The 27,501-nt window shown below is 39.3% G+C and overlaps 1 protein-coding gene across 1 annotated transcript; it reads left to right on the forward strand.

The window, feature by feature from the left end:
- The first annotated feature begins 2,148 nt into the window (after positions 1 to 2,148).
- LOC144295041 (tripartite motif-containing protein 43-like) lies at positions 2,149 to 27,292 on the forward strand. Its single transcript, XM_077867387.1, has 7 exons — positions 2,149 to 2,429; positions 19,793 to 20,198; positions 20,924 to 21,019; positions 23,948 to 24,178; positions 24,601 to 24,623; positions 25,499 to 25,596; positions 26,603 to 27,292. The coding sequence occupies exons 2-7, from the start codon at positions 19,797 to 19,799 to the stop codon at positions 27,094 to 27,096; spliced, it is 1,344 nt and encodes a 447-aa protein (XP_077723513.1). The 5' UTR covers positions 2,149 to 2,429; positions 19,793 to 19,796; the 3' UTR covers positions 27,097 to 27,292.
- The last annotated feature ends 209 nt before the right edge of the window (positions 27,293 to 27,501 follow it).

Genomic DNA, 27,501 nt, shown 5'->3' on the forward strand with positions numbered 1-27,501 from the left:
GAAAGAACAATAATAAAAGTAAATAGGCATTATCTGATTAGGTTATAGTTTATTTCAAATGTATATAGTCAGCATAATTGTAATCATTGCAAATCCTATTAGCTTGAATGATAGAAACAAGACAGGCACATATCTCTATGGCTTAACATTGTTCTGGATATTCCCAACACATTCAGAAAGAGAAAGGAATTAAAGGTGTAAAAATGAAAAATATTGCCTTTATTTTTGAAACATTATGTACCTAAAAAACTCTTCATAATAATTCACTAAGGTAGATCTAGTTATCTAAAAATTTAATTGTTTTCATATAAAAACTATGTAACTACTTCTATGATGTAAATATTCATGAGAATACAATATGGAAATAGCCAAGAATCCACAAGGAAAAAAAGAGTATAATCAGAAGACACTAGCCTTAAATACATTTTCAAACATCCAATAAAATAAATAATGAAAACAATGTGATACTGAAACAAGAATTCACAGAAAGGCCAACTGAAGAGAATAGTGTACGCCTCTATGCCCGTGTCTTTCTATATAGCTATGTGTATATATATATATATGTATATCATCTATCTAGCTGTCTGTCTAATCTATCATCTATCAACCTTCTAGCTATCTACGTATCCATCCATTCAACCATTTATCCATCTATCCTGGAAGTCAAAGCCGAGACTCACTTGTACCCGGAGCAGCAGAAAGGGGTTCAGGCTTCTGCCAGGAATAAATGCAGACACCACCAGGAGCAGCAGCGCTCCAAATCATCATCTCTTGATTCTATGGCGGCATTTCAAAACTTAAACAAAAATTGTTCTTTTCTGTTTTCAATATTTTATTCACAGAAAAAAGGAACCATTTACAAAAGTAGAAAAAATAGAAAAATGAAAACTGGTCATATAATGACAATGATCAACTCATGGCTACTCTTAGAAAATACATTTTTCCACTTAGTCAACGAAGTTTTAAGAGCAAAATTAGAGCAGCAAAATCATGAAGTTATATTAGTCGCTAAAATAAAAAAAAAAAAGTCACAAGCATTGATGATATTAAGGGTTTTGGGCTCTTTGCCATACTCTGGAAACAGAGTGTCCATATCCATCACAGCCAGCAACATGCTCCCCTTACTAAAAACAATTATTTCAAGGAATGTTTCTATCTTCACTTCACTCTTGTCATTTTTTTTTTAAATTTTTTTTTAATTTTTATTTATTTATGATAGTCACAGAGAGAGAGAGAGAGAGGCAGAGACACAGGCAGAGGGAGAAGCAGGCTCCATGCACCGGGAGCCCGATGTGGGATTCGATCCCGGGTTTCCAGGATCGCGCCCTGGGCCAAAGGCAGGCGCTAAACCACTGCGCCACCCAGAGATCCCTCTTGTCATTTTTTGATAGGAGTAAGACTCACGGAGATCTAAGAGTTCAATATGCACAAAACGGAAGGAAATGGACAGGGTGAGGGAGAAGAGCCCTTGCCTTTGGCGTGGATGCCCTGGACTCTTGCTGGGAATGGGTCTGTCCCACCAAAGTCAGCTGGAGTCTGAGTCTGAATCAGAGGAGTCGCCTGAGGAAGATGAGCTGGGGCCACTGTGCTCAGACCGACAATAGTCATCAGCATCCCCACTGCTGGGGTCCGAGGACCTCCTGCCTTCCTTGGCTGCTTCATTTTCTCCTGATGCCCCTGAGGCATGAGAATTGCCCCCAGTGGCCGCTGAGGATTCTGTCTCTGGAGCCTGGAGCCTGGAGCCTGGAGCCTGGACTCCCGTCCAAGCCCCCTTGCAGACTCCCTGCGGACAGGGACTGCAGGTCTGTGGGTCTGATCTTGGGGGTGGGCCCCCCTTCATGCCCGTGTTTCCGCCTAGCACAGGGCAGGTCTCTGTGGGCAGCACGTTCTTCAGGAGCCCGCCGGCCTCTTGAGCAGGACCCGGATCCGGCGTGCCCTGGGGCTGCAGCTCCCGGCGCTGCTCGTGCAGCTCCTCCCGGGGCTGGGGACCGGCTGCGGCCGCCGGGCTCCCCCGAGCGCTCCGCAGGCCGCACCTGCTCTCCCCGCCCCCCGCGAGTCCCGGGGGCTTCTCATATCCCTTCATGGGGGCCTCTTGGGCCCCCCGTGGAATCCCACCCTCCGGGAAGAAGAGTTTTCCGGGGGAGACTTCACGTCCTGCACACGCCTCTGAAACTTCCTTCCCGCTTTGTGTGGGCTCCTCCCGGTTACGTCCAATTGCTTAGAGCCCGGAAGAGGGCGGGTGCTCTGCCTGGAGCCGAGCCAGGTTCTCCTCAAACTGCCCTTTCTCCTTCGGAAAATCTTGCACTTATTTGAGCCTTATCTGCTCCGGGAGCTCCCTGTATTGCTCAGACAGGCGCCTGGTCAGCTCCTGGTTCCTCAGCTTGGATACTGTTGGGGCTCCTGGGCCGCGCCTCCCTGAGGAAGCCAAGGTGAGCCCCAGGGCGTCTGGGCAAGTCTGGGGGTTTCTTGTGGCTTGTGCTTCTGCAGGTCTTTCAGCACCTTCCCAGCTTCCGGCACTAACTCGGTCAATGTGCGAAATTTTCTCATGTGCTAAGAAATGTGTAACCATTTGAGTTTGCACGTTTCTCCAGAATAATCTTCAAAAGCCACTTTTCCCCAGTCCACCTGTGACTGGGTTGCTTTGAATGTGTGGCTGTGGTTGGACGGAAGGTTGGTCTCCACGCGTTCCAGCAACTTCACAATATCTGCTTTGCACCAGTGATCTGGCCTCCAGGCGATGGCATTTCTAGGATTTCTAGGCCTTTGGCCCCTTACAGTTCTAGCAGTTGAGACACCTCAGCAGGAGTCAGACTTCGTCACTCTTCAGACTCCGCACGTGAGTTGTTTTGGGAAGTTGTGCAGAGCTCTGCTTTCTGAGGAGAAAAAAGAAATGAATGAGAAAATCACAACCCACTTGAATAATTTAACCGCCCTTAATGCAGATAGAAAATTGGCTACTTCTGAGTTGAAATTTATGTTTACATTTTTAAAGACTTATTTATTTACTTGAGAGGAGAGAGAGAGAGAGAGGGGGGGGAGGGGCAGAGGTAGAGAATCTTTCAAGCAGGCTCCCTGCTGAGTGAGGAGACTGAGATAGGGCTCAGGATCCTGAGATCCTGAGATCATGACCTGGGCTAAAACGAAGAGTGGGGACGCCGAACTGACTGAGCCACCCAGGCATCCCCCCATGTCTACGTTTCATATACTCCCTTCGCGTTTTTCAAAATTGTCTTCCTAACCCGAGCCTGCCTTCTCACCAGAGCCTGGCACTGAGCAAGACCAACAAGTGGCCACTGTTTCAAGAGGCTCAAGTTAAGATATAAGTCCTAGGTGGGGGGCGTGCTTGGCTCAGTTGAGTCTGTGTGTGCCTTTGGCTCAGGTCATGATCCCTGGTTCCTGGGATCTAGCCCTGAGTCAGATTACTGGCTCAGCGGGAAGCCTGTTTCTCCCTTTTCCTTTGCCCACCACTGCCCTGCTTGTGCTCTCTCTCTCTGTCTCTGTCAAATAATAAAATAAAATCTTAAAAAAAAAAAGAAGAAGTTCTAGGGCAGGAGAATGGAAAAAGAAAATAAATTCAAAATGAATGGAAGGGAAAGGCCCATTGCTCTCTGGTGCCTTGCTTGTGGCTACCTTCCAAGTGCAGGTCAGAGGTCCACGGCTGAGGGTGGAAATAGTGAGACAAGCCTGGGAGCTTCTCCAGGTCTATGCCACACTGTGGTCTGTTTATGAGTGAGACCCGAGCCTGTGGTAAGTTCCTGATTTGTTTGCATTCACTGGGACCCAGTGCAATGGGACGAATGCCTTCTGATGAACTAAACTACTTCTCTCTTCAAATGTCAAAGATCAAGTGAGAATATGAGGACATTTATGATTTCCTCTGGGTAACTGATCCTCATCTTGAAGCCTCAGTGCCTTTGACCAAAACCACACGAGGCTTTCCTTCAGTTTTAGGACCAAACCAAATCTAAAACTACATGACATCTACATTCCCTCTAGATATCCCAATTTTCATACACAAGGAACATAATATAAAGGACACAAATATATAAATTTATAAATGTCAAAACAAGGACAGATGAAAATTCAATAGAGTAAACTGGAGGAACTTACAGGATTTTTGGTACCTTGGTATAATACATTTGCTTGGGAAAGTCTTAAGCCTGCTGACAGTTAATTAATTTTGCCAAGAAAAAAGTCAGAATTATTTACTTAAAAGTGTATGCTCACCTGGTGAATGTGTAATTGGTCTCCTCAATGCCTATAGGAAAACCCAACCAGTTGGGTCAGTTCTGTGTGCTCTGGACTCTCTGTACTAGAAGGCAGCTGAGGCTTTCTGAGTTCCCACAGTCCAGCCAATTCAAAAGCCTCCGCTAAACAAACTTATTTTGCCTTTGCAAAGCCTTTACACTGGATCCTGAAGCTCCACCCAGATTAGGTCTGGAGTAGGCAGGACCAGGGGAGGATGTACCTTTCTGTCTTTGATTAGAATAACCCCTTTCTCATTCTCCAGACACAATCTAATGAAATCATCTTTTCCTTCATCCTTGGCATTATTTTTAAACAACATGCATATGGAAAATTTTTGTCTGGGTTTCTGGGTCCCCATATTCTTTTCCCATTCCCGCTTGCACATCTGACTATATTTCAATATGGCGTTTGAATGTAGGTCCTTCCCTTTGGTGTTAATTTCAGTGCTTTTCTGTGCTGCACCATTGATATTTTCTCATCTTCAGCATGGCCATCTATATCCATTCAATTCCGCTCAATTTCTCCTTAGTCTTCAGAGTTTAGGGTGACATTTGAGATCAAAATGTAAATGATTGGGGTGCCTGGGTGTCCCAGTCACTAAGCTTCTGCCTTAGGCTCAGGTAATGATCTCAGGGTTCTGGGATCTAGCCCAAGATGGGCTCTCTGCTCATTGGGAGTCTGCTTCTTCCTCTCCCTCTCCTCTTCCCTGCTTGTGCTCTTGCCTGCTCTCTCTCTCCCTGTCAAGCAAATAAAATCTTTAAGAAACCCTGAATGATTCTATACAATTCTGTAAGGGAGATGGGATCTATAAAACAAACAAACAAGCAAACAACCCAGATGATTCGGTGAAAGCAATTGGATCAAAGTCAAACCAGCTACCAGGATAGCATGATTGCAATGATGACTACATTTTTGACAATATCAGGCTTCTCAGAAATTTTTTTGAATCTGCTCTCCACTTCTACTTAAAACTCTTATTTCTAAGTAATTTTCCAATGAGTAATTTACTATCTGATATATCCAACAATGGGTTACTATTAACAAACCCTAAATTAATGAATTACTTCAGCATTTAGATCTATAATACAATATGTAAAATATGATTAGCTTTGGATCATTTAACTTATGTGTATACATTGACACAGCCAAGATTGTACTTATGACTTTCTTATTACTTCTACAGCAAGCACTAGTGACATCATAGCTCTGAAATCTTTGGTGAACACACTGTTTACATTAGAGAAATTCCTGCTACTTTTCCAAATGGAAACAGAGTGGCATAAATTTATATATCAGCAAACCAAGGTTATTTCTATGAAATCATTTCATTTGCCAAAATTAAAGATAACTCCCCTACTTCCACCTTTTCATGATTTAAGCTACTTTGTTATCTGGTTTACTCTATATTTTTGGAATAATTTGATGATGAAGTTGTGTCTGTTGTTTTTTCACATTCTTGGCTGTTTCTAATAGACTAAAGGGACTCAGAAAGTAGTTTCCAGGTGTGTCACAATTTTTACTTTGTGTAAAAATTGGTTAGGAGTATCTTATTTTTTGTATGAATATACTACATTCTATTCTACAAGTGGCATGATGTGAGTATGCAAAAAGAAATATTTCACTTTTTCTAAGTAGGTTATGCATTGAATGATTTGGAAAAGTCCTTGTATTTGATTATTGGTGAATGATGTCAGAAACCTCAGTTTCCTGACAAAAAGTCAGAGATAACAATAGTAAATGGGTTTGCAGAAAATGACACTGTTAACCATGCAGAAAAGGCAGAAATTAGATGGACAGTGCTTTCATTAGTCTAGAAGTGAGTTGTTTCTCATAAAACAAAATTCCAAAAACATATGTTTTCTGGTGCTGATTGTTATTCCATGATCGTTAAATCTTTTCACCACGGAGAAGAATGATGATAATAGTTTCCAAGGGCTGAGAACATACTGCTACTCTCCTTTCCTTAATGATTATTTTTAAATGTAGGTGTGTCTGTAATAAAGATAGAAGGGCAAATTAAAAAGCTTAGTATAGTCACGTGAGAGGATTCTTGTTGAAATCTGGTCCAATTTTACATAAATTTAATCCCATTAACTCTCATATATTCAGAAATTAATTTCAGTGATGAATTCTGTTTGAAATACAGAACATCAAAGGAGTAATTTTAGTTTCATGACTATGGCTTATGTGTGCACATTTTGTGCATTTTAATCAACATATTACAATAAAGGCATTTTTCAGGATCATGGATGAGGGACAGGCACAGATCTGTAGCACGGTATTAATGTCTTCATTTTAACAATTTTTATAAAAAATTATCTTTTTAAAAAAGAGTTTATTTATTTATTTGAGAGAAAGAGAGAGAGAGAGAGGCAGAGACACAGGCAGAGGGAGAAGCAGGCTCCATGCAGGGAGCGTGACATGGGACTTGATCCCATGTCAGCAGGATCACACCTTGGGCTGAAGGCAGCGCTAAACCACTGAGCCACCCAGGCTCCCCAGAATGTTGTTTTATAACCATTATATCCCCAAGGGGACAAATTCTTCCTGCAACTGTGAACTTACCAGAAAATGCTTGTTGATTGAATTATGATAGTTGCCTAGAAGTCAAAAGGTTATTTTTTTTCCCTCTTGTAGTATCTTGGAGAGTAATAGCTTGCTGATTTTAATTGAGTCAGAGGTGGGAGTTCTGCCTCCAGCATTTAGTACCAGAGTGATTTTGGACAAGAAATCATAATGGGATGGTTTTGACACTTAAATAATAAAAGTAGAGATGCTTAGTGAACTGCCCTTTGTTAAAGCAATCACTGGCTAGTCACATTACTAATTGATTCTTCAGACCAATCATGACTTACCTATGCAGCCACACACTGAATCAAACTCCTGAAGTCCAAGCTTTTTGGAGGAAATTAACACCCCAAAAAAATTAAGGTTGTTTTGTACAAGAAGTGGGTCAGAAAGGCGTATGCCTGTTGGCTAGGCAACCAACAAAGTTATCTTATAGAAATTTTTACTTACTTTTGTAAGTAAAATGCAAAAAAGAAAAAATGAAATATATTTAGCAACTGGAACCTATGCATATCCCAAGCGAGCATGGATTTAACTAGAAGGTAATTAATGTGGTGATCACTATTGGATCATATGTATGACCAGCCACTGTGGTGGTTAGGTTTTAGTTGCCTGATATATATTTGGTTATGAGAATTGCTTTCAAACTTGCCTGCAAAAACTTTAATCATATTAAAATAAAATATTTTTATCAACATGCTTAAGATTATGGAATTCTTATAGTCTCTGCCTCTGTGGCTGAGGCATCTTGTTACTGGACTAACTTTCAAAGTAGAGGAGATAGTCTCTTTTTATGTAGATGTCTAGTTTGCACATTGCAGAAATCTTTCTTGAACAGGATTTTGGAATGAATTGCTGATCTACATGGCAAAAACTCACTCCTTCTTGGGAAATGAATACGTTCTTTTAAAATATTCCTGCCTTATCTCAAAGATCTACTGTTTATGAAGGGACATAAATAGTCTCCAAACATTAAGACCAAAACATGCACAAAAAACTTAAATGTGTATGTAAATATACATTCATGCCTGCCATCTATAGCAGCTTATATTTTTGGTCCTATATCTTAGTCCTCTTTATCCATTTTATTCTTTTTAATAACAACTTATTTTATTTATTTTTTATTTTTCAATGATTTTTACTATTTGAGGGAAAGAGACAGAGATAGCACCAGAGATAGTGAGAAGAGCATGAGCAGAGAGGAGAGGGAGAAGCAGGCTCTCCACTGAGCAGGGAACCCCAAGTGGGACTTGATCACAAGATCTAGGATCATGACCTGAGCCAAAGGCAGATTCTTAATGGATTGAGCCACCCATCTCTCCCAAATATCAACTGGTTTTAAACAAAACTGACACCAACTTCATTAGAGTTGATGCACTTATTAGCACCTTTACAGCGTAAAAAATGTAAATTTACAAGTAAAATTTGGGAATGTTAAAGTTAGGGATACAGGTAATCAAAATCAAGACCTATCTTGGGCCACATGAGTGGTGAAATTGGTTAAGTATCTGACTCTTTAAAAAAAATAAAAAATAAAAATAATAAAAGTATCTGACTCTTGCCTTCTGCTCAGATAGTGATCACAGGGTTGTGAGACTCATCCCTGTGTGGGGCTCCGTGCTCAGTTCAGATTCTGCTTGAGACTCTTCCTCTCCTCTTCTACCTCTACTCCCCCAGCACTCTCCCTAAGATAAATAATTAAATCTTAAAATAATTGAGACCTATCTCAGTAGTAACAGACCCAGTTTACTCGATTCCAAAACATGATGCACTTTATACATCAAAATAACTTATAACTTCACCATCAAGCAAGATTAACAATCTTCTGTTGTCAATCATTTAGATTTATTTGTAGAAGAACATGCAAAGGGAAAAATGTCTTTGTTTAAATTCACGGGGGTGCATTTTAGTAATAGACACATATTTATACCTTTGACAAACACAGGAAATTGCTTAGTATTTTCCTCTGACTCCTTCAAGAATTGCTCTTAGAATTTGTCTTCTAGCTATAAAGTGGAGTCTTTGAGTCTGGGCATTCTTGGAAGCAAAAGCACTTAGAAACTAATATTTTGTGCTAACAGAAGAAATATTTCAGAAGAACAAAGCCTTGAATATTTCCTTTTTTCAATTTTGTCATTTTTTAAAAAAATATTTTTATTTATTTATTTAATCATGAGAGACACACAGAGAGAGAGGTATACAGAGAGATAGAGGGAGAAGCAGACTCCCCACAGAAAGCCCAATACAGGACTCGATCCCCGGACCTGGGATCATGCCCTGAGCCAAAGGCAGATGCTCAACCGCCGAGCTACCCATGCATCCCTTCTTTTTTCAATTTTTAAGTCACAGTTTGTTTCATTTCAGATACTAGGTCAACTCAGAAATTGTCCAGGAATTTTAAAACTGGTTTTGACTGGAATATTCTTTTTCTTTCCACAGTGGAGAATTCCTTCAATAAAGAAATAACCAATCACAGTATCAAACTGACAGTGTAAGAAGTTTGAGATGTAGACATGACTGTCTAGATGCATCTTTGAATTCAGAAAGATTATTTTGCTGTGTGAGGAAGATCAAAACACATGACTGGTTGATCTCGAGGTGAAGATGACTTCACCTCTAGGAAACAGTATTGGGAGTCAATGTGGGTAACTCTTGGGAGTGATCTTTAGGAGTAAAGATTCTTAAATAAGGAAGAATGGCCCACTGATGGAATCTAAGGATATGTTTCTTCTGAGTGTCGAGGAGGGTGACTGTTACGATCCCTTATCCACTTTCTCAGTGTTTGTCTGTAAAGAAATCTCTGGGTCAGTCAGTATGTTCCATCTTCTTTTGTTCCATCTTCTAAAATTAAATTATCTCTTATGGCCCATTTATCTAGAATACGTGCTGTGGTTGCTCGCCTGGTTGGAGTATGCTGGAGTTACAGAAATACACAAGTGTGTGATTTAAACTTAATGGTCTAGTGTAGGAACACAGAGTTTGCCCATCACAGACAGACAGACTTCATTATCTACAATGCCCATGTCAATCTGAAACTTTCTTCTCCCACCTTTTCATTTAGGGTATCCTACATATCCTGTTTTTCAGGGAAATCTCCACTGACCTCAGGACCAAGCTAGGCCTATCGTTACATGAACTCCAAATATGTGGTCATTTCTTTTACAATAGTGTAAATTGCAAGAGATAAAATGTTCACTGACATATCACCAGCAGATAACAGAGTGTCTAGGAGAGAATGTGCCCTGAACAAATAATTGATGCATGAATCAATTAATAAAAGGTGAGATGATTGTCTTATTGGCAATAGGGTTTGATTACAGTATGCCACCCAAGAATCTTTGCTATAGTTTAATAAATTATCTACGCTCTTTCCCAAATTCCATTTCTGAAAGGAAGATAGTTTTAAAGTATATATGGTTCCACATATTCCTCATTAATAATTGAGAATAGCAAGTAGCAGAAATTCTATCAGCTATTGAAAATGGCACAGATAAAGCAATGGGGAGAGAAAATGTTGAGGATCATACGGAATGAAGAATATGCACATTATTCTCAAAGTTTCATTCAGCTCCTCCAGCATCATAATCACCTGAGCCTTATTTCAAATCCAGTTCCTTATTTCAAGTCCAGTTCTTAGCCCAAACCCATGACCTGTAGAAACAAAAATATTGCATGGGGGTTGGAGTTGAAATCCATGGTTTGTCAATTATCCCATGCCATTCAGATGAATGTTCAGCTTTGAGAAATGCTGAATGAAGTTGGTTTACAGATACAAAGTCTACATAACTGTCCTTCACCTGAGAGCTAGAGTGTCATAGGCACAATTTGATTCAGTAGTATTTATTAAATAGTCTTTAATGAAAGAAAGTGTAAGAGTGGGAATTGAGATCTTAGAGACAGTGTTGAGAACTTCAAAAATAAAATTTGGATAGTCATTTTTCTTGAATTCTTGATTACTCAGAGAAAAAAAACCCTCTTTTTTCTCAGAAAATTCAGACCATGTAATAGTAAAAACCAAAAAAAAACCCTAATGTAGGTAGTTGAAAAAGTAGCGAATTTAATTTACTTTTTTGAAGATATTTCAGAAAAGATATTGCAATCAAATTTTTAGGTATTTTTTAAATATTTTATTTATTTGTTCATGAGAGACACAGAGAGAGAGAGAGAGAGAGAGGGAGGAAGAGAAATAGGCAGAGGGAGAAGCAGGCTCCATGCAGGAAGCCTGATGCAGGACTCAATCCCAGGACTCCGGGATCATTCCCTGAGCCAAAAGCAGATGCTCAACTGCTGAGCCACCCAGGTGTCCCAGGTATGATGTTTTTAGGTGTACTTCAAATTCTGGAAGTATGTGATGAGAAGATTGCAATGTATTACATGCAAATATGTGGTGGATATTTATGCATATAAATTTTACATACATATGAATTTTATATCAAATTTGGATATTGGCAATATTAGAGCAGTGTTCTTTTTCGGATCAAGACATCAATAGGCATTCTAAAGTATCAGTGTCAGAGGTTATGGTCTCATGACCCTAACAAATAAGAGGTGGGACATTGGTACAGGGAAGGACAAAATATCCACAGGAACCAGACAGCTTAAGACTCACTTGATATACGGATTACCTGATTGTTGACTGAATGGGCAGGCATTGCCATTGGATTACCAAAGAGAAACTTTCCAGGGAATATGCTGTGAGAGTTCACAAAAATTAATTCCAGGTATGTTCAAGATGAAAAAGCAAATTCATCATTTTAAAAGAAGTGAATATAGGAAAATACCTCTTTGATTCTATGTTAGAGATGGATTTCCTGGTGAAGAAAGAAAAAACACATTTTAAATAAGGTTAACTACTGATCAATTGAACTGCAAAAAATTTAAGGGTATTGTTCTCAAAAGACACCCTAATGGAAGTGAGGGATAAAACTAGTAAAGGATGAGTATCTAAGATGTGAAAGAAGGCTTCCACCTGGAAGAAAACTAGAGATGGCCTTCCCACTATGAAAATCATCTGAAACTGTTACTTCACAGAAAGAGAAGAAGGTAATAAATGGGAAGATATTCTCAACCTCACTCATAGAGACAGAAAATTAAAATGACAATCACTGGCATCGGATGAGCATTGAAAATACTAATATATTAAATTACAGTAATGAGACAGGGCAACTCTCCTGGCTGAGCAAAGAGAAACTGGCAGGAGGAGGGGGGAATGTTATGGGAGACTGTTGGGGCAGGAGGGGGGTCTGGAGGTGTATCTAGGCAGGTTTGGGTATGCTGGGTCCAATCTTCCCACAAGGTCACCTGAAGGTAACGGGGTGAGTAGGAGACCAGAGGGTGACAGTGCCAGAGCCTGTAGACCAGGGATGCCTGTTGTGCCAGTGCTTGCGTTATAGGGAGCCACCCCCCCCCCAGGGCATCAAAGGCACTGCAGATGTGCAGGACAGGTGCAGAGCTCTTGGCAACTCAACTGTGGCTCTCCGACAATTCTGGAAGCTACAGCAGGAAGACTAGGAGTCTCTTGCAGTTTCCACCATATCTTGCTATTGCATATTTTAAAAGTGCATTTTTCCTCCTGTTCTGTCCTCAGCAGCTCTAAATTCTGCATCCTCTAATCACACGAGACCATGTAAGCTCCGTTTCTGAAGCCCAGGCCATCCATTTTAGCCAAGCGCTGTGCTTGGTTCTGTGTCAAATCCAGTGTCCCTACCCTGCCACGTGTCTGGCAGTGACAGTGGAGACACAAGATGGCTAGCCCTTTGACAGTTTTGAAAGCATAGGTTGCACTTGTTTCCAAAATGAACTCACATTAGGGGATCTGGTCCAGGCACTTGGGGTACAGAGCAGGATTCCCCCACATTGGACAGCACCCAGGAATCCTTAGGATTGGACAGCACTCAAAGAAATCAGAGACCTCTTACCCAAAGGTACTGGGCAGTACCTCTTGACGGGTCTGATTTGGAAGCTCCTCATGCCCTGGACAAGGGAAAGGGAGGCTGACTTTGCACAAGGGTTCAGCAGTCCCTGCGTTGGAGGATCTCACACGTGAGGATACTAGATGAGACAAGATAGTGATGGACCTTTGTGTGATGATCTTGGAGCTTCCTGACCTCTTCTTGAAAGGCCTGACATTTGACCCTTTTACTCTAAAAAGGCCACAACTCTATGCTTCTTCCTCCCCTGTGTAGGATCTGGTGTTCAATGATGACCCATAAGGGGCTTCTCTTTCCACCAAGTACTTCCTAATGAAAGGATATATCGAACGTACTGATCACACACACACACACACACACACACACACACACACACACCTTGTAGTGGGACCAACTGCTCACAACACTACATGTGCCTAGAAGCTGGTCTCCAGTAACACAGCCAAAACCGTAGCCCCACTCCACCACCACTGACTGCCAAAGTCTGGCTTACATAATTCACTCAGGAAAATAAATACACAATAAAAATCAAAGGGAGTTATTTTTTCTCAAACTCACTGCTCTGAGCACACACACACACAGTAATGCACACATGGAGGGAGAGAAAGAGAGAGGGAAAGGAGAGAGGGAGGACACTAAATAGCTATATCAAAAGAGGAAGACAGCAACAGATATTTTAATAAAAAGAAGATAATTTTAGAAGCACATTTGTGCTAACTAATTCAAGAGATTAAGTGAAATGGATCAATCTATTGAAAGAGACATAATGCAGAGATTACTAAAGATAAAATTTGATACATTTTCATAATTTTTCATAAAAATAAATCTTTAATATCCATTAATGAAATGGAAATTTTAGTATATAAGCCTTCCTACAGACTTATTTTTGAGCAAATGAAAGTAGTGGGGGCCTTGCCTACTTATTCTATACCAATTAAGAACCAATAAAAGATATTAGAATGGTATAGATATAAAAAGCTATAGCTTTCAGACCTTAGACAATAGGCAGCACCAGATAGTAAATGCTGAGAGAAAAGAAACAAATGTAGCACCAGCTACTGCCTAAAGATTGCTAGGCTACAACACTGGGACAGGAAATCCTGAGTAGAGTTGTGAGTCAGGGAGTTCAAGGGTGTCAGAGTTCCAGCACTGAGTATTGGTGGAGGGTAGAGCTACACAAACAGAGAGAAAGAGAGAGTGAGAGGGAGATAAAGAGGACACATCTGTAGAGGGTGTCACAGCTAGAGGCTGTAGTTGAGGAGAGAGCATGAAGGCATATGAGGAAAATCCTGATCAAGAAAAGGTCTACAAAACCCATGAAACAATCTGTGCAACTCACACAGGGCTGGGAGTAGTTGATGATCTGCTCAGCCACAGTGGAAGATCCTTACAATAAACAAACTATGGGATAGAGTAGTCAGAAGGGTATTGTTCTGATGGGGAGTAGAGAGGGAATCCTGGCCAGATTTAAAACTTCTCTGGTCCCTCTTTACACTATTTTTTGTTTTTTTAATTTTAAAGATTTACTTATTTAAGAGAGAACCAAAAAAAATAAAATAAAATAAAAAAATAAGAGAGAGAGAAAGAGAGAACCGGAGTGCAGGGGGGAGGGGAAGAGGGAGATGGAGAGAGACATATGCTGCTCAGTGCAGGGCCTGATGTGAGGCTGCATCTCACACCCTGAGATCATGACCTGAGTTGAAACTAAGTGTCAGAAGCTTAACCCTCTGTGAATCCCAGTGTCCCCTACGTTATGTTGTTTAAAGGCAAACCTTGAAAGCAGGATTTCTCCCAAGTTAACCTCCCTCCACATTCACAGGCCGTGGAGCTGTGGCAATAAAAAGAGTTTGACGTCTCCCTGTGGACCTGGTGATATGTTGGCTAATACTGCTGCAAAGATTGTACAGTTAATGTATTTTTCTCAAATAACTTACATCTAAGTAAAAACCATTCACTATATTGCTATATGTGCAATAGACAAGAGAAAGGAGCAGTGTCGTGGGTAAACTAGTTGGAGTTTTTTTCCCATCTAAAATTTCCAAGAGAAGATAATATTAAAGATTAAAATTTTGGAATATGAGGAATGTAGTTCAGTTTTTTAGCCATGGTTTTACATTGGAATAGCAGAGTTATGGGGAGCAATCATTTGACGTACTGGAAACAGAGTGTTTTAAGTTTTCCTCTCTAGGATACTTCCTTGGGTGAAGCACCATGATCCATTGTTGACTAAATTTGAAAATGTTTTTGAAGAGATGGAGCAGAATGCTAGCCTCACCACGATGAGGAATACTTTAAGAGTTAGTTGCCTTAAACTTAACAGAAAATATGATATTTCTTTTACAAAAATGTTTATAATGCTTTCTAGGAGTTATCCATGCAGTATACATCAACCGTGTGATCACTAAATCCACAAAATATCACAAATCTTTCGATTATGTGTATGTATTGAAGAATAAAAGGAGAGGGTATGAGAGGGGATACGGGATAATGAGAAAAGGAACAGAGTCTTAAAGAAAGACCAGCAAAAGCTATTGTGTGTTAAGCTTTAGACCAAAGGAGAAAAGTGTTGTATGTTTTCAAAAAGAAAAGAACAGAAAAACTAAAGGGGAAGAATTGTGTGGAGGACTCACTGAAAAATATAAAATTTCAGAGAATTTTAGTTCAGTTGAGGTGGACAAGATCCATAGAAACAGTAGGATACTTCTGCCAGAGCAGGAGGCGGTATTATCAGGCAGGGGCTTGGCTACACTGGGCTGATAAATGAACTGTGGAGAGCTTTCAGCCTGAAGAAATATCTAGAAAGGCATGAAAAAAATTTTAAAAAATTAAATTAGGCATGTTGACCTAGAGAAAGGAATGTATGCAGATTCAGACAGATAACCAAATATAGTGCATAGTAATTGGTTGATGCAATTAGGATTATAATATGATTTTTTAAAAACATATAAGAAGTTTACATTTTATATTTATTTCAAAAACAACAGATCCATGGATCACATAGGTTAACTCAAGACATGGCTTCTCAGTAGTGCCCGGATGTGGCAGGTTGATTAAGTAGGTTTAAAATGGCTTCCAATGAGTCATCCACAATAGGGTGTGTCTTCCACTCTGCAAAAATCCAATCATGTGCCCAACACCTTTCCCAAGGATTGATAACTTAATCACTTTGGGAAAATGGATGTGGTCTTCAGGGACTATAAAGCATCAGGCAAAGAGCCAAGTTCATTCCTCTCCAGAATCCTTGTGTTTGGAGTTGGCTGGGCTGGGAAGACTTTAGAAATTTGCTGCTGTTGAAAGGTGAGTACCTACTCCTTCAACTGACTTCAACAGAATCACTTACTGATAAAGAACGGGAAACTCCATTAACAGTTTCCACAGATGAGTACTCCATACTCATGAAAGTAACTCCTGCTATTTTCTCTTGAAAATAGGAAATGTAATCCATATGTCTGTCTGTTTAGGTTGCTCCCAAAGAATTTGAGTGGGAATGATTTCATTAGTTCTAAATTTAAATTTTACCCCCATAGGTAGATGCAATCTCTTCTCTTTGCATTTATTAAATGAGTTATTAGGATTGTCTCTTTTTCCTCTGTCATTTTTGTGTACTTTGATGTTCATATAGAATCGTGAGGTGCAGAAAGCATTTGCCACGAGATAGCATGAAGTGCTGTGGGCAATGCAACAAACATATGCTAGTTGTATTAGTTTTCCATAGATAGTAATTCATCTATCCATGCCTACCACTCTATTCATGTTGTGCCAACTGTATGTACATATTTAAGTACATGTTTGTATAACGGGTCTATATAGAATGCTAGTTCTGTTCAATATGCTCAACTATTCCAGAAACTCTTTGTTAGGTTGACTATTTAAAATGTCTCTTCAGTTTTCCGTTTCAGACCTGGATTTCAGTTTTCAGAGGTAGAGTGTCAAGTGTTTAGGAGCTAGAAAGATATGGAAAACTGATACTTTTCCATATGAGGAAGTTTAGATAGGAGAAGGCTCTCTGCATCCAGGGAACATGAATATAAGGGCCTTTTTAGTGCAGTGAAATCAATTTGTGGATAGTCCCCACTTTAAGATGGTGGGACGTATTGATTTTTGACTTTATAGTGATGAGGAAAGGATTCACATTCAGTAGGAACTGAACTTCAGTTGTGTGTTTTGGTTTTTCCTGGGCCAGAAATATGTCCTAAGACACTCTGGTGATGCTGGGCAGCAGGAGAAGCAGCCTCACTTCCCAGTCAGTCACTGACCATGACAGTCTACCACTGATGCACTTACAACCATCTCTACCCATGCAACCATTTTGTTTCTCACCTTCATTACAGTGTTCTCAATACATTACATGAGATATTCAACACTTTGTTATACAATGAACTTTGGGTTAGAGGAGTTTGCCATATTGTAGGAGTTAAGTGTTCTGAGCAATTTTAAGGTAGGCTAGGCTAAGCTATGATGTTCAGTAGGTTGGTAGTATTGAATGTGATTTCAACCTATGATATTTTCAAACTACAATGGATTTATTCAGATGTAACCCCATTGTAAGTCAAGAAAAATACATATATTAAAACAAGTTGTCTTTTATTGTTGACAACCGTTTTGACTTGAAGTATATATCATTTCATAGAGAACTGGAATTCTAGAAATGAGTCTGTTTGAATGATGAGTATATTACTAGTCTCTTTTAAATCATTAAATTTTGAATGTTTCAGGGCTGAGAGGAGATAAATTGAATTGCCTTGAAATTTTAAAATGATATACTAATTTTCAGATGATTCTCACTTGCCATTTTCATGGCATTTTATATATTTCTCATGACAACAATTACCTTTGAAAAACACCTCATTTTATATCATCCTTCAAACTCTGATCTACTGAGTACCAGAATATGGTCTTTTTTATACCATGATATCTTATAATAGATTAGTGTCAGTGCAGTTCAGAGATCAGTACATGTTGCTTGATTTAATGTTAATCATGGACAGTAATTTTAGTTTTGTGGTTTTGTTTTGTTTTCTTTCCTTTCATTATTTTTTTTTTGTTAGTAAGATCTGTATTTGTACACAGGATCAGTCATTTATTCAACGTGTGACTTTTAGACAAGTAACTTATTTCATTCACGCTATGTTAAGTTTCCTCATTATAAAGTGTTGGTAAAAATAGAACATATATCACTACCATTGTTGATGAGACTAAAACAGGAAATATAGATAAGAGGAGTCTGTTCATACTTAGAATTAGAAAATAGTATAGCTTCCTCTACTATCATTTTTAAAAAGATATTTTATTTATTTTTTTGACAGAGAGAAAGAGTGAGAGAGCCCAAGTGGAGGGGGGCAGCAGAGAGAGAAGGAGAATCAGACTCCCCACTGAGCCCCTAGGGTCTCGATGTAGGGCTCCGTCCCAGGACCCTGAGATCATGACCTGAGCTAAAGGCAGTTGCTTAAGTGACTGAGCCACCCAGGCATCCCTACTATTATCATTTACATATTATGATTTTCATTAATGTTTTCAATCTAAAAATTATTATATTCAAAGTAAGTTCTTGGCTAGTTTCTGGCCCATTCTACACAGGGCTAATACATATATTTTTAGAGATTTATTTATTTATTTATTCACGAGAGACAGAGAGAGAGAAAGAGGCAGAGAGATACACAGAGGGAGAAGCAGGCTCCATACAGGGAGCCTAATGCAGGACTTGATCCCGAGACTCCGGGATCACACCCTGAGCTGAAAGAAGATGCTCAACCACTGAGCCACCCGGGCATCCCTACACAGGGATAATCTAATCTTTACCCCTGTCCCTTAAAGGATCTCCTCATGATGGGAAGTTTTGAGTAGAAGACCTTATGTTCCATGTCACTGAAAATGGTGTGTTCATTAAACAGACCTACATAAATCCCCTCTCACAAACTGTTATTCATAAAATATCTGTAGGCATCATCACCTCATTGTTACCCAATTTTCAAAGAGTTATCTTAATGCTGATTTTATAACTGTTCAGAAGGCAATTGTTTACTTCATGTCTGCTTTGGATCCAAGATAAACTTTATGCATTTCAAACAAGCAGCCTCTCCCATTCAAGTTCTCAAAGATGGGAGAGATAACAGCAACCATTTAATTAAATAAAACATGTAGTCACAACTCATAGTAACTAAAATAATGTATTCTTTAAAAATTTAAGTATAATTTAATATATTAATTGGTAATAAAGTGAGGAGCTTATTAACAAAGAGTCTGTATTAGCAATGACTTTCATATTCATTGATGATTCTTGCCAGAAAATATATTTAATTATGATAATTGTAAAAGGATTTGTATATTTTCTCAATTTCTCTTATGTGTATTGATGGTCAGTACCAGAGTTGCTTAATTTAATGCCATGGTGACATTGTTAAACACCCAGCTCTTCCATTTCTCTGTCATCCTCAGGGTCTATTTTTTGGTCTCTAGACAAGTGCACATTGTGGCAACAAAATGAAAGTCCCATGTATCACATTCAACACATGTTCCTCAAATATTCCAGAGGAGTATTAAGCAGCTGACTCTTCCCAATGTTTCTTTTCAGGATCCACTAAACATTTCACAAAATCATTTTAATAGTATTTCTTTCAAATCTCATTGGCTAGATAAGGTCAAGTAGCCTATAATCAATTACTGGCAAAGGGGTAAGGATGATTGCATTTGGTGAAATATGACCCACACTCCATGACTGGCAATTGGATCTGTACTACATTCTCAGGTCCATTTAGAAGAGACAATGTAAAAAAAAATTGGAATTGTAAAAAAGGAGCTGGAACTGTAATAGAAAGGCCATGTTCAACAAATCACTATGCTTGCTGAAGAACTTGAGTGCTCTGTTCTTCAGCAATGTCTTTCTGTTATACGAAAACACATAGCATGTCTTGCTGTGTATACTAGGATATTCATACACACAGGAAGAAAATGATGCTCACACCTCTCAGTATTTTTAATGATTTTGAATATGTACTTTTTTCAAGACCATTGACAAACTAATTTTCTCTACATTTTTCTTTCCTCAGAGTCATGGATTCCAACATCAACCAGGATGAATTATTTTGCTCCATATGTGTGAATTATTTCATAGACCCAGTCACAATAGGCTGTGGGGACAGCTTTTGTAGGCCTTGTCTTTGTATCTTCTGGGAGGAAGCCCCTTATCCTCCTTACTGCCCTGTGTGCAGGGAAACATCTCATCAAATGAAGTTTAAAACCAACATTGTTTTGAAGACACGACTGTTCCTTGCCAGACGGGCAAGACCTTACCGCTTACCGAGCTCTGCAGAACAGATGTGTGAGATACACATGAAAACAAAGAATTTCTTCTGTGAGGTTATAAAGGACCTGCTCTGTTTGCTCTGTTGTAAGTCTAAGGAGCATGTGGCCCATAAACATTGTTCCATTGGTTGGACTGCTGAGGGATACCGGGTAAGCAATGGCTGAGAGAAGTTTCAATCTGGGAGATCTGATATGTGAAAGATTAGAAAAGAAAGTGAAGATAATTTCTATTTATCTATGCGTCATACAGAGCAGATAATAATTGGCATTATGTGCTAGAAACTTGGGTAAGCTATTGTAAAAAGATGTTGTCCGCCCCCCTCCCCCCCACAGCACTTACATTTTCATGGTTATAGTCTTACAACTCAAGTTGGTGGTGGTGATGATGTTGATTACAGTAGGAACTGCAACAATTCCTTGCAACACCAAGATGGACTAATCTGTTAGTTTCAGGCATGGTTGTTGTCCATTATACCCACAGTTGCAAAAAGCCTAATCTAATGGAGTCTACTTAGAAACGCTGGCTCTTGGTTAAAATAATAGGTTACTAGGAGACAAAAACTGACCACAAGACAACAAAAAGTTAGACAGCTTCCATTTAGTGAAAATTGGTTTGGTGACATAAAGTTTGAGGGCCAGTTGCCTACATAGTGAGACACCCTTTCCAACTGTAGGTTTACTTTGTGGTTATAAAAGTCCTCCAATTTGACATTGGGCTTAACAATGACATGCCCTGGCACTTTGCCCTGTCTAGTATCTAGATTACTAGAGATGGCAAATGCATTTATCTTGCATTCCCTGCCCTCTTCATCTCTAAAGTTATGACATTTTCAATAACACTTTTTCTAATGTTCATATTCATGATTCTTTTGTAGCAAAATCTCCTGAAACAAATGAGATCTCTGTGGGAACAGACAAAAGAAAATCGGAGAAATCAAAAAAGAGAGACCAGCAAAGTCAGAACATGGGAGGTAAGCAAGGGATTCTGTTTTCTTCAGCACCAGCTTCCAATACTCACTGATTATACTTCAGCTAAATCATAATGTTCATAGTCTTCTATGAGTAACCAATAGCAAATCAGTTCTAATTAGGGAAGTATATCAGGGAAGTATGTAAATTTGTTAGGATTTCTTCCTAAAATCAAAACAACAAGCTCATGGAAGTTATTCCTGGATAAGATCATACCAATCCAATAGGTATAGAAAATTCACTGTAATCAAGGTAAACAATAGCTAATAGATTAGATAAACATAGAGTTTCTTAGAATGAAGAAATCTTTAAATGTGCAGAGGATATTATCTGATTATTTTAGTGATTAGACAATTTGAAATTGCAAACTCATGAGGATTTCAACCAGGCAAATACGTGAGAGTTGAAGCCTAGTAAGTAGGGCAATCCTGAAGTAGAGATCCTATAAAGTTCATATTGGTTCACATGTGTATTATAAGAGATGAAATGTTGAGAGACATGACTAGTAATGTAGCACTGGCTTAAAATGTGACCTAAATAGAATGACTGAAAATGTGGATATATCATTGGTGGATTCAAAAATATGGATTGAACACCACTAATGAGAGGTGAAACAAAAATTTAGTAATATTTTAGAAGAAGTCAAGATTTCCTGATGGAAACATACAAACAAACAGTATCAAAGAATCTTGTCACCACTAATAAAGGAATCCAAATGGGGCTGTGGGAATGACAAGGTGATATAACAAAATTGTTTTTGTTATTTAAAGGTAATATCCTGAAGTAGATAACTTACAATATATTTTCCTTGAAATATCCAGTGCCTATTTTGTCTCAGTAACTGTTCTAAGCCAATATAAAATAGACAAAGGCAATAGATTACCTCCGACTCAAGGAGCAAAAGGGGTACTTGGAAGGGTACTTAACCAGTCAAAATATAAAATTTAGAGTATCAATCATCATGATAAGTGCTGTTGAGAAAAATACAATATGAAAGCAAATAAGGAAAGTAATTTGACAAAATTGAGCATTCAGTATGGTGATCAGAAAAACTTACTCTATGGAAGAGCACATTTTGGACAGACACCTGTAGGAGGTCAGAAATTAAGGCACAAGGCTGTTTGGGAAAATAACATTTTAGGAAGAATAGTTAAGCACATCTCAAACTAAACTGATTATTTCTCCCACACCTGCCTTTGTTTTTCCATTGTGAAGTCAATAAAGGTAAATGAATGAAAGTACAGACATTTGAAGTCAGATCTAAAAATCGAGTGTGAACTATGTATTAGAAGTACAGTTGAAGGGATCCCTGGGTGGCGCAGCGGTTTGGCGCCTGCCTTTGGCCCAGGGCGCGATCCTGGAGACCCGGGATCGAATCCCACTTCGGGCTCCCGGTGCATGGAGCCTGCTTCTCCCTCTGCCTGAGTCTCTGCCTCTCTCTCTCTCTCTGTGACTATCATAAATAAATAAAAATTAAAAAAAAAAGAAGTACAGTTGAAGTAAGCATGCTAAGTGGTGGACATCATGTAAGGTGAACCAAAAACTTGTTGAAAATACTGACATTTAATATGACCAGTGTAATAAGAAGGATTTAAGTGGAGCACAAAGGCTCAAAGATAATTAAGTGTCCTTTTACTGAAGCTTCATCTGATATATACTAAGTTGAACCAAATTGAATATAACTAAAATCTTCTGAAGTTGTTTAAGCAAGGAAGAGATATTATCATATTTCTCTTTTGGTAAGTTCATTCAGATTGCAGTTTAGAGAGAATACTGACTGGAAGGCTTCAAAATGAAATTCAAGGAAGCAAGTAGGAGAGAGTTGAGGAGCCCTAAGAGGAAAGGTCCGGAACAAACTGACAATAAGTAATGATAAGTGGAAAGATTCCATTTCTGAAATGTCAGAAAATGTGATTTGTGTGAGTGTGGCATGTTAAAGGGATTAAAAAGAAAGAGACAGTTGTTGATTGGCATTGGAACGTCATCTAGGTTAGAAATGGTGGTGGTATAGATGGTTTGGGGTAAGGTAATGTTAGTCTGATAAATGTGGCCCTTTAAGTTCCTGGGAATTACCCTGAGAAAACTTAGAAACTAAGGTATAAAAAGTCATGTGGATTCAGTAAAGAAGCTCCTTGGTTAAAATTCGCTCACTTGATGAAAGCCTGAGAATTACATAAACGAATCTAGTGACAGTTTACCTATGATCAAGAAATATATTTTGTTGGTGGTAAAAATGACAGCACAAAAGCCAAGATATCAGGTCAACCGAGTATGTTTCGTTTTAATGCCAAAACCATGTGGGTGAATAAAGCATGTTAACCAGTTGGGAGGAAAATAGGGAAAGATAAAGTTTAAAAAAGTGAAAAGGGGGAATTAATGGGAAAAGGTTTTTGTACGTTGACTATTGTCTCTGAGGATAGTGTGAGAGTCAGCTAAGAAAGGGAGTGTACCGTCTTGGCCAGGAAGAGTTGAGCTGCACTCATACACACCAGGTTCTGGTCTGCATGCATGCAGTTTGTGGATGTGGAAGGAAACATTTAGGAAGGTCTTCTCTTGTTCTAGGAAGTAATATTTGCTATTATTTTCTTAAAGCAAAGAGTGAGTCTACAGCTAAAGCATCTGGGCATAGAAGAGACTAAATGGATTTAGTAATGAAGGTTCTTAGTATATTATTCAAGCCAATTATTATATCACAAGTGCTTATTATTAGGAAAATGTAGGAATTTGGGGAAGAAGTTCAAAGTCAAGGTTTTGACCTCTTGTGCAATAAAAGTACAAATGAGTAGAAAAAGGGTGGGGGCAGAAAGATGTCCCAGTTTCTGTTTTCAAGGGATGTACCAAGTTGGCTAAATGCCAGAGACAAATAGTAGATGGTATGACAGAGATAGAATCAGCCCCACTCTATGATCTAACTAAGCCTCTCCCTTCAGGGTTATGTGAGTCTGCGGAGGGAGATGATCCGTGCTGAGTATCAGAAGGTGTGCCACTTGCTTTATGAGGAAGAGAGACGTTATTTAGAGGGAATAGAACGGGAAAGCAAAGACATTTTTCAACAACTCAAAGAAAGTGAGGACAGCATGGACCTAAAAGGGAAACTGCTAAGAGGAATGTATGAGGACCTCAAGAAAATGTGCCAAAAACCAGACACGGAGCTGCTCCAGGTAAGGACTGAGGAAAGAAGAGTCACCGTGCTGCCTAGATAACATCCATAACCTCTTTGCCCTCTCTCACAACTGTGCAATGGTACTTTCTGAAACTGTGGTAAGGGTTTTCCCTGTGACAGTGTTTCTGGTGACCAGGCTAAAGTCTGTGAAATTCTGTGGAAAAGCAAACTACAAACACTCCTCAAGTTGTAATATACATTCAATTACTGACCACAGCAACCAAGAAGCTAGCTGAAGACATATGGATTTGTCTGAACACTTGGCCAAACTGAGAAATTTGGGCATCTATAAAGTTCATTTTCCCTTTCTGTTTCCATGAATACGGGCTTACTCACCCTTGGATTAGGTTAATGAAATCTCTACTGTGAATCTTGTCATGAATACTAAGACTCTTTCTTTTCTCCCTCTTCTCTTTACAGCATTTTGAAAGTGCATTAAAAAGGTGAGTTTGCCTCTACATAAAAGATTTAAGAATTATTTATTAGTGATCAGACGTTGATGCTGAAATAGGAGCATAATTTATTATGATAACAAAACCTGTTTCATAATACATTTATTTTTCCCAATCTCACAAAGAAGAAAAGCGTTTGCTGTTTTGTGTAAGGTGGGGTTGGACAGGGGTCTGTGGAAGCCCATGCAGTTGCCAGGGTTCTGTGCACCAGTGGCATGAAGACAACTGCTAGTCCTGATTTTAATTCTTGCCAGTAAGTGTAAGAATACATTAAGGATATGGCCCGAAGCCACGCTAGTCTTCTGTGGGAGAAATAGGTATTTTCAAGAAGCCTAAAGTGGGGGAGAAAGAGAAGAGGCATGGGGGAGGACCATCTAGGGCTTGGGGCTCCCACAGTTAGCAGGCGGCAGACTCCCAACTTCACCAGGAAGGGCTGGATGTGGCACTTCCTGAAGCTGGGTCCTCCGAAGCAGAATCTCTGCCCAACCTGAGCTCCTCACCCCCTTGCTGTGATATGTGAACACGGAGCATCTCGGAGGTGACTAGTGTGGATTAAAAATCAAAGTGTCCTCTCCATGTCCTCAGTTTCAGGCCATTTTGCATCATCCCATGCTTGGCTGATAGAACCAGATCCTGAAATTATATGCTAGGGTTGAAGTGTCAGGAAGTAGAATTGGGTTTCATTTGCTCTTTAGAAAATGAATGGATATTTGCTACATTCCTTCATTTGTGCAGTTACATTCATCACCTCTGATCCCAGACATGAGGATTTTAATGAAGCATCTTCCCTAGGATGTCGATTACATGCCATCACTGTCATGAAAACGTTGAGCTCAGAAACAATAATGAACTGCTCTTGTTTGCAGGAGTGAAGCAGTACAGCAGCACCTGCCTCAACCCGTGGACGCACAGCTCAGCTCATGGCCCATCACTGGGCTGATAGAGAGGCTCAGCCAATTTCTTGGTAAGAGACCATCCTTTGGTGGTATAGTTATACAGTCTCCTCAGCTAGTGTCCTAGCGGGTAATGTTTCCCCAAAGCAGAGTTTATGATTTCATATCTGGGAAGGTAATAGCCTATTTTGCCTTGATACAAAGATGATGCATGTGGCAAAACAATTAATATCTGAAGAAAAGCCCAATAGAATAGATTGTAACAAGCTACCTGGAAGTAGACAATAGGAAAGATACTAGAGAGGCTGCAGTGTGCCGGGATACCATGTTAACTGTTGTATGAAACATAAATCTTCATGCACCCTCAGTATATTCCAAGTTTAGGTTTGTGGTTTATTCTGGTAGTTAGATGATGAGTTTTCCTCTCCTTTTGTTTTCAAAAATGTTTCATAACAAATCACTTTACATGGCACAATCTTTATTCACATAATCCAAAAGTACTTTGTATAGAATCAATAGTATTAAACACATAAAGTGAATACTTACAACACCACAGTCAGCTGACCACTTATTTCACTAGATTTATCTCTTTTCTTTCAAAAGTTGCACTAGCTCACAAACCTTCTATTTATGAAAAAATAGGAATTTTTCTTTCAGTTTATCTTGCCTTGTCGTATTTTGGTGAAAAATAGTTAAATAGGAGACAAAGTGATCACTCCGTAGGAGTTATTGTTATTAGGAGCTATTATTATTTTATGAGAAGATGGCCTGGCTATATTGTATTACTAAAGATCTCTCAACTGCAAATATTTCAGAGAAAAAAAAACAGCTTAGCATATCTGTCTTTTTGATATATATTAAGAAAGTTCATATATTTCTTCCATTTTTTTCTGCTTAGAGATTTGCTTGTTTTAAAGACAGTCCAGTAGACATTGACCTACAGTAGATTTCTAGATCTTCCTCACTGCCCTGGCCCTCATTTCCAGGGATAAGCTAGAAACCCAGACACTATATAAAGGCCATGTCCATCACGAATCAACATCATATGCTAACGTGAGTGTTTCTTTCCTCCTGCAGTGCCCATTTTTTTTGAAAATGAAGTAACCACCCGTCATGTCCCACTCTTTGAAGATCTGAGACATTTGCACGTCAGTCCCAATCATCCTGATGTTGTCACTAATACAAAAAGATCTAACTATTTTCTGGCATGGGGAGCCCAGACATTTACTTGTGGTCAACATTACTGGGAAGTGGATGTGGGGAACTGTCAAAACTGGGTCCTTGGATTTTGTGATGATTCTTGGACAATGACGAATGACATGGTGCTTGACTCAGAAGGAATTTTTCTACTCTTTTGTATCAAAGAGGACAATCAGTGCAGTCTCTTTACCTCCTCCCCACCGTCCCCTCAATATGTGCAAAGGCCTCTGGGTCAAGTAGGGGTGTTCCTGGATTATGAGCGTGGTGTAGTGAGCTTTGTGCATGTGGCTAGTAGCTCTCTCATTTGCAGTTTCCTCTCCTGTTCCTTCTCTTGTCCTCTCCGACCTTTTCTATGCTCTGCTTCCTCGTAATGAGGGTTATGTTTGAACCTGACTGCAAGTGTCAGGAACGTCTTACCCAAGGTAGCTTGGGGATTTATCAAATACATTGACTTCTTTCAAAGACTTGATAATTGTGTCTACATTTGTTTCCATTTTCTTTAAATAAAAACAATCTCTTAGAAACAATGATCTGTATTCTGTGTCTTGTCCTTTCACTTGATTTCTAAGATGGTGGAAGTGAAGAATATCTGAGTGAGTTTACTCAGCTGCATGGGCTAAAGCAAGAGGACAGTTTTCTTCTCACTGACAGACGTGGAATTCTCTTCCCTCTGCTCTCCATCTGCTCAGGAATGTTTCTCCACCAGGACTCGGTTTTAAAATTTCTCGTCTTTGTTGAACGATTTTTAAAGCTTTTGGATAAGTTGAGGTCTCCTG

Source organism: Canis aureus, chromosome 23 (assembly GCF_053574225.1).
Source record: "Canis aureus isolate CA01 chromosome 23, VMU_Caureus_v.1.0, whole genome shotgun sequence".
Classification (NCBI taxonomy): domain Eukaryota; kingdom Metazoa; phylum Chordata; class Mammalia; order Carnivora; family Canidae; genus Canis; species Canis aureus.

Bases quoted from the DNA above. Each gene is read 5' to 3' on its own strand.
- LOC144295041 (XM_077867387.1), top strand. From the start codon at position 19,797: ATGGATTCCAACATCAACCAGGATGAATTATTTTGCTCCATATGTGTG. The intron at 20,199-20,923 runs GTAAGCAATGGC...ATTCTTTTGTAG, and splicing joins GGACTGCTGAGGGATACCGG to CAAAATCTCCTGAAACAAAT. The intron at 24,179-24,600 runs GTAAGGACTGAG...TTCTCTTTACAG, and splicing joins CAGACACGGAGCTGCTCCAG to CATTTTGAAAGTGCATTAAA.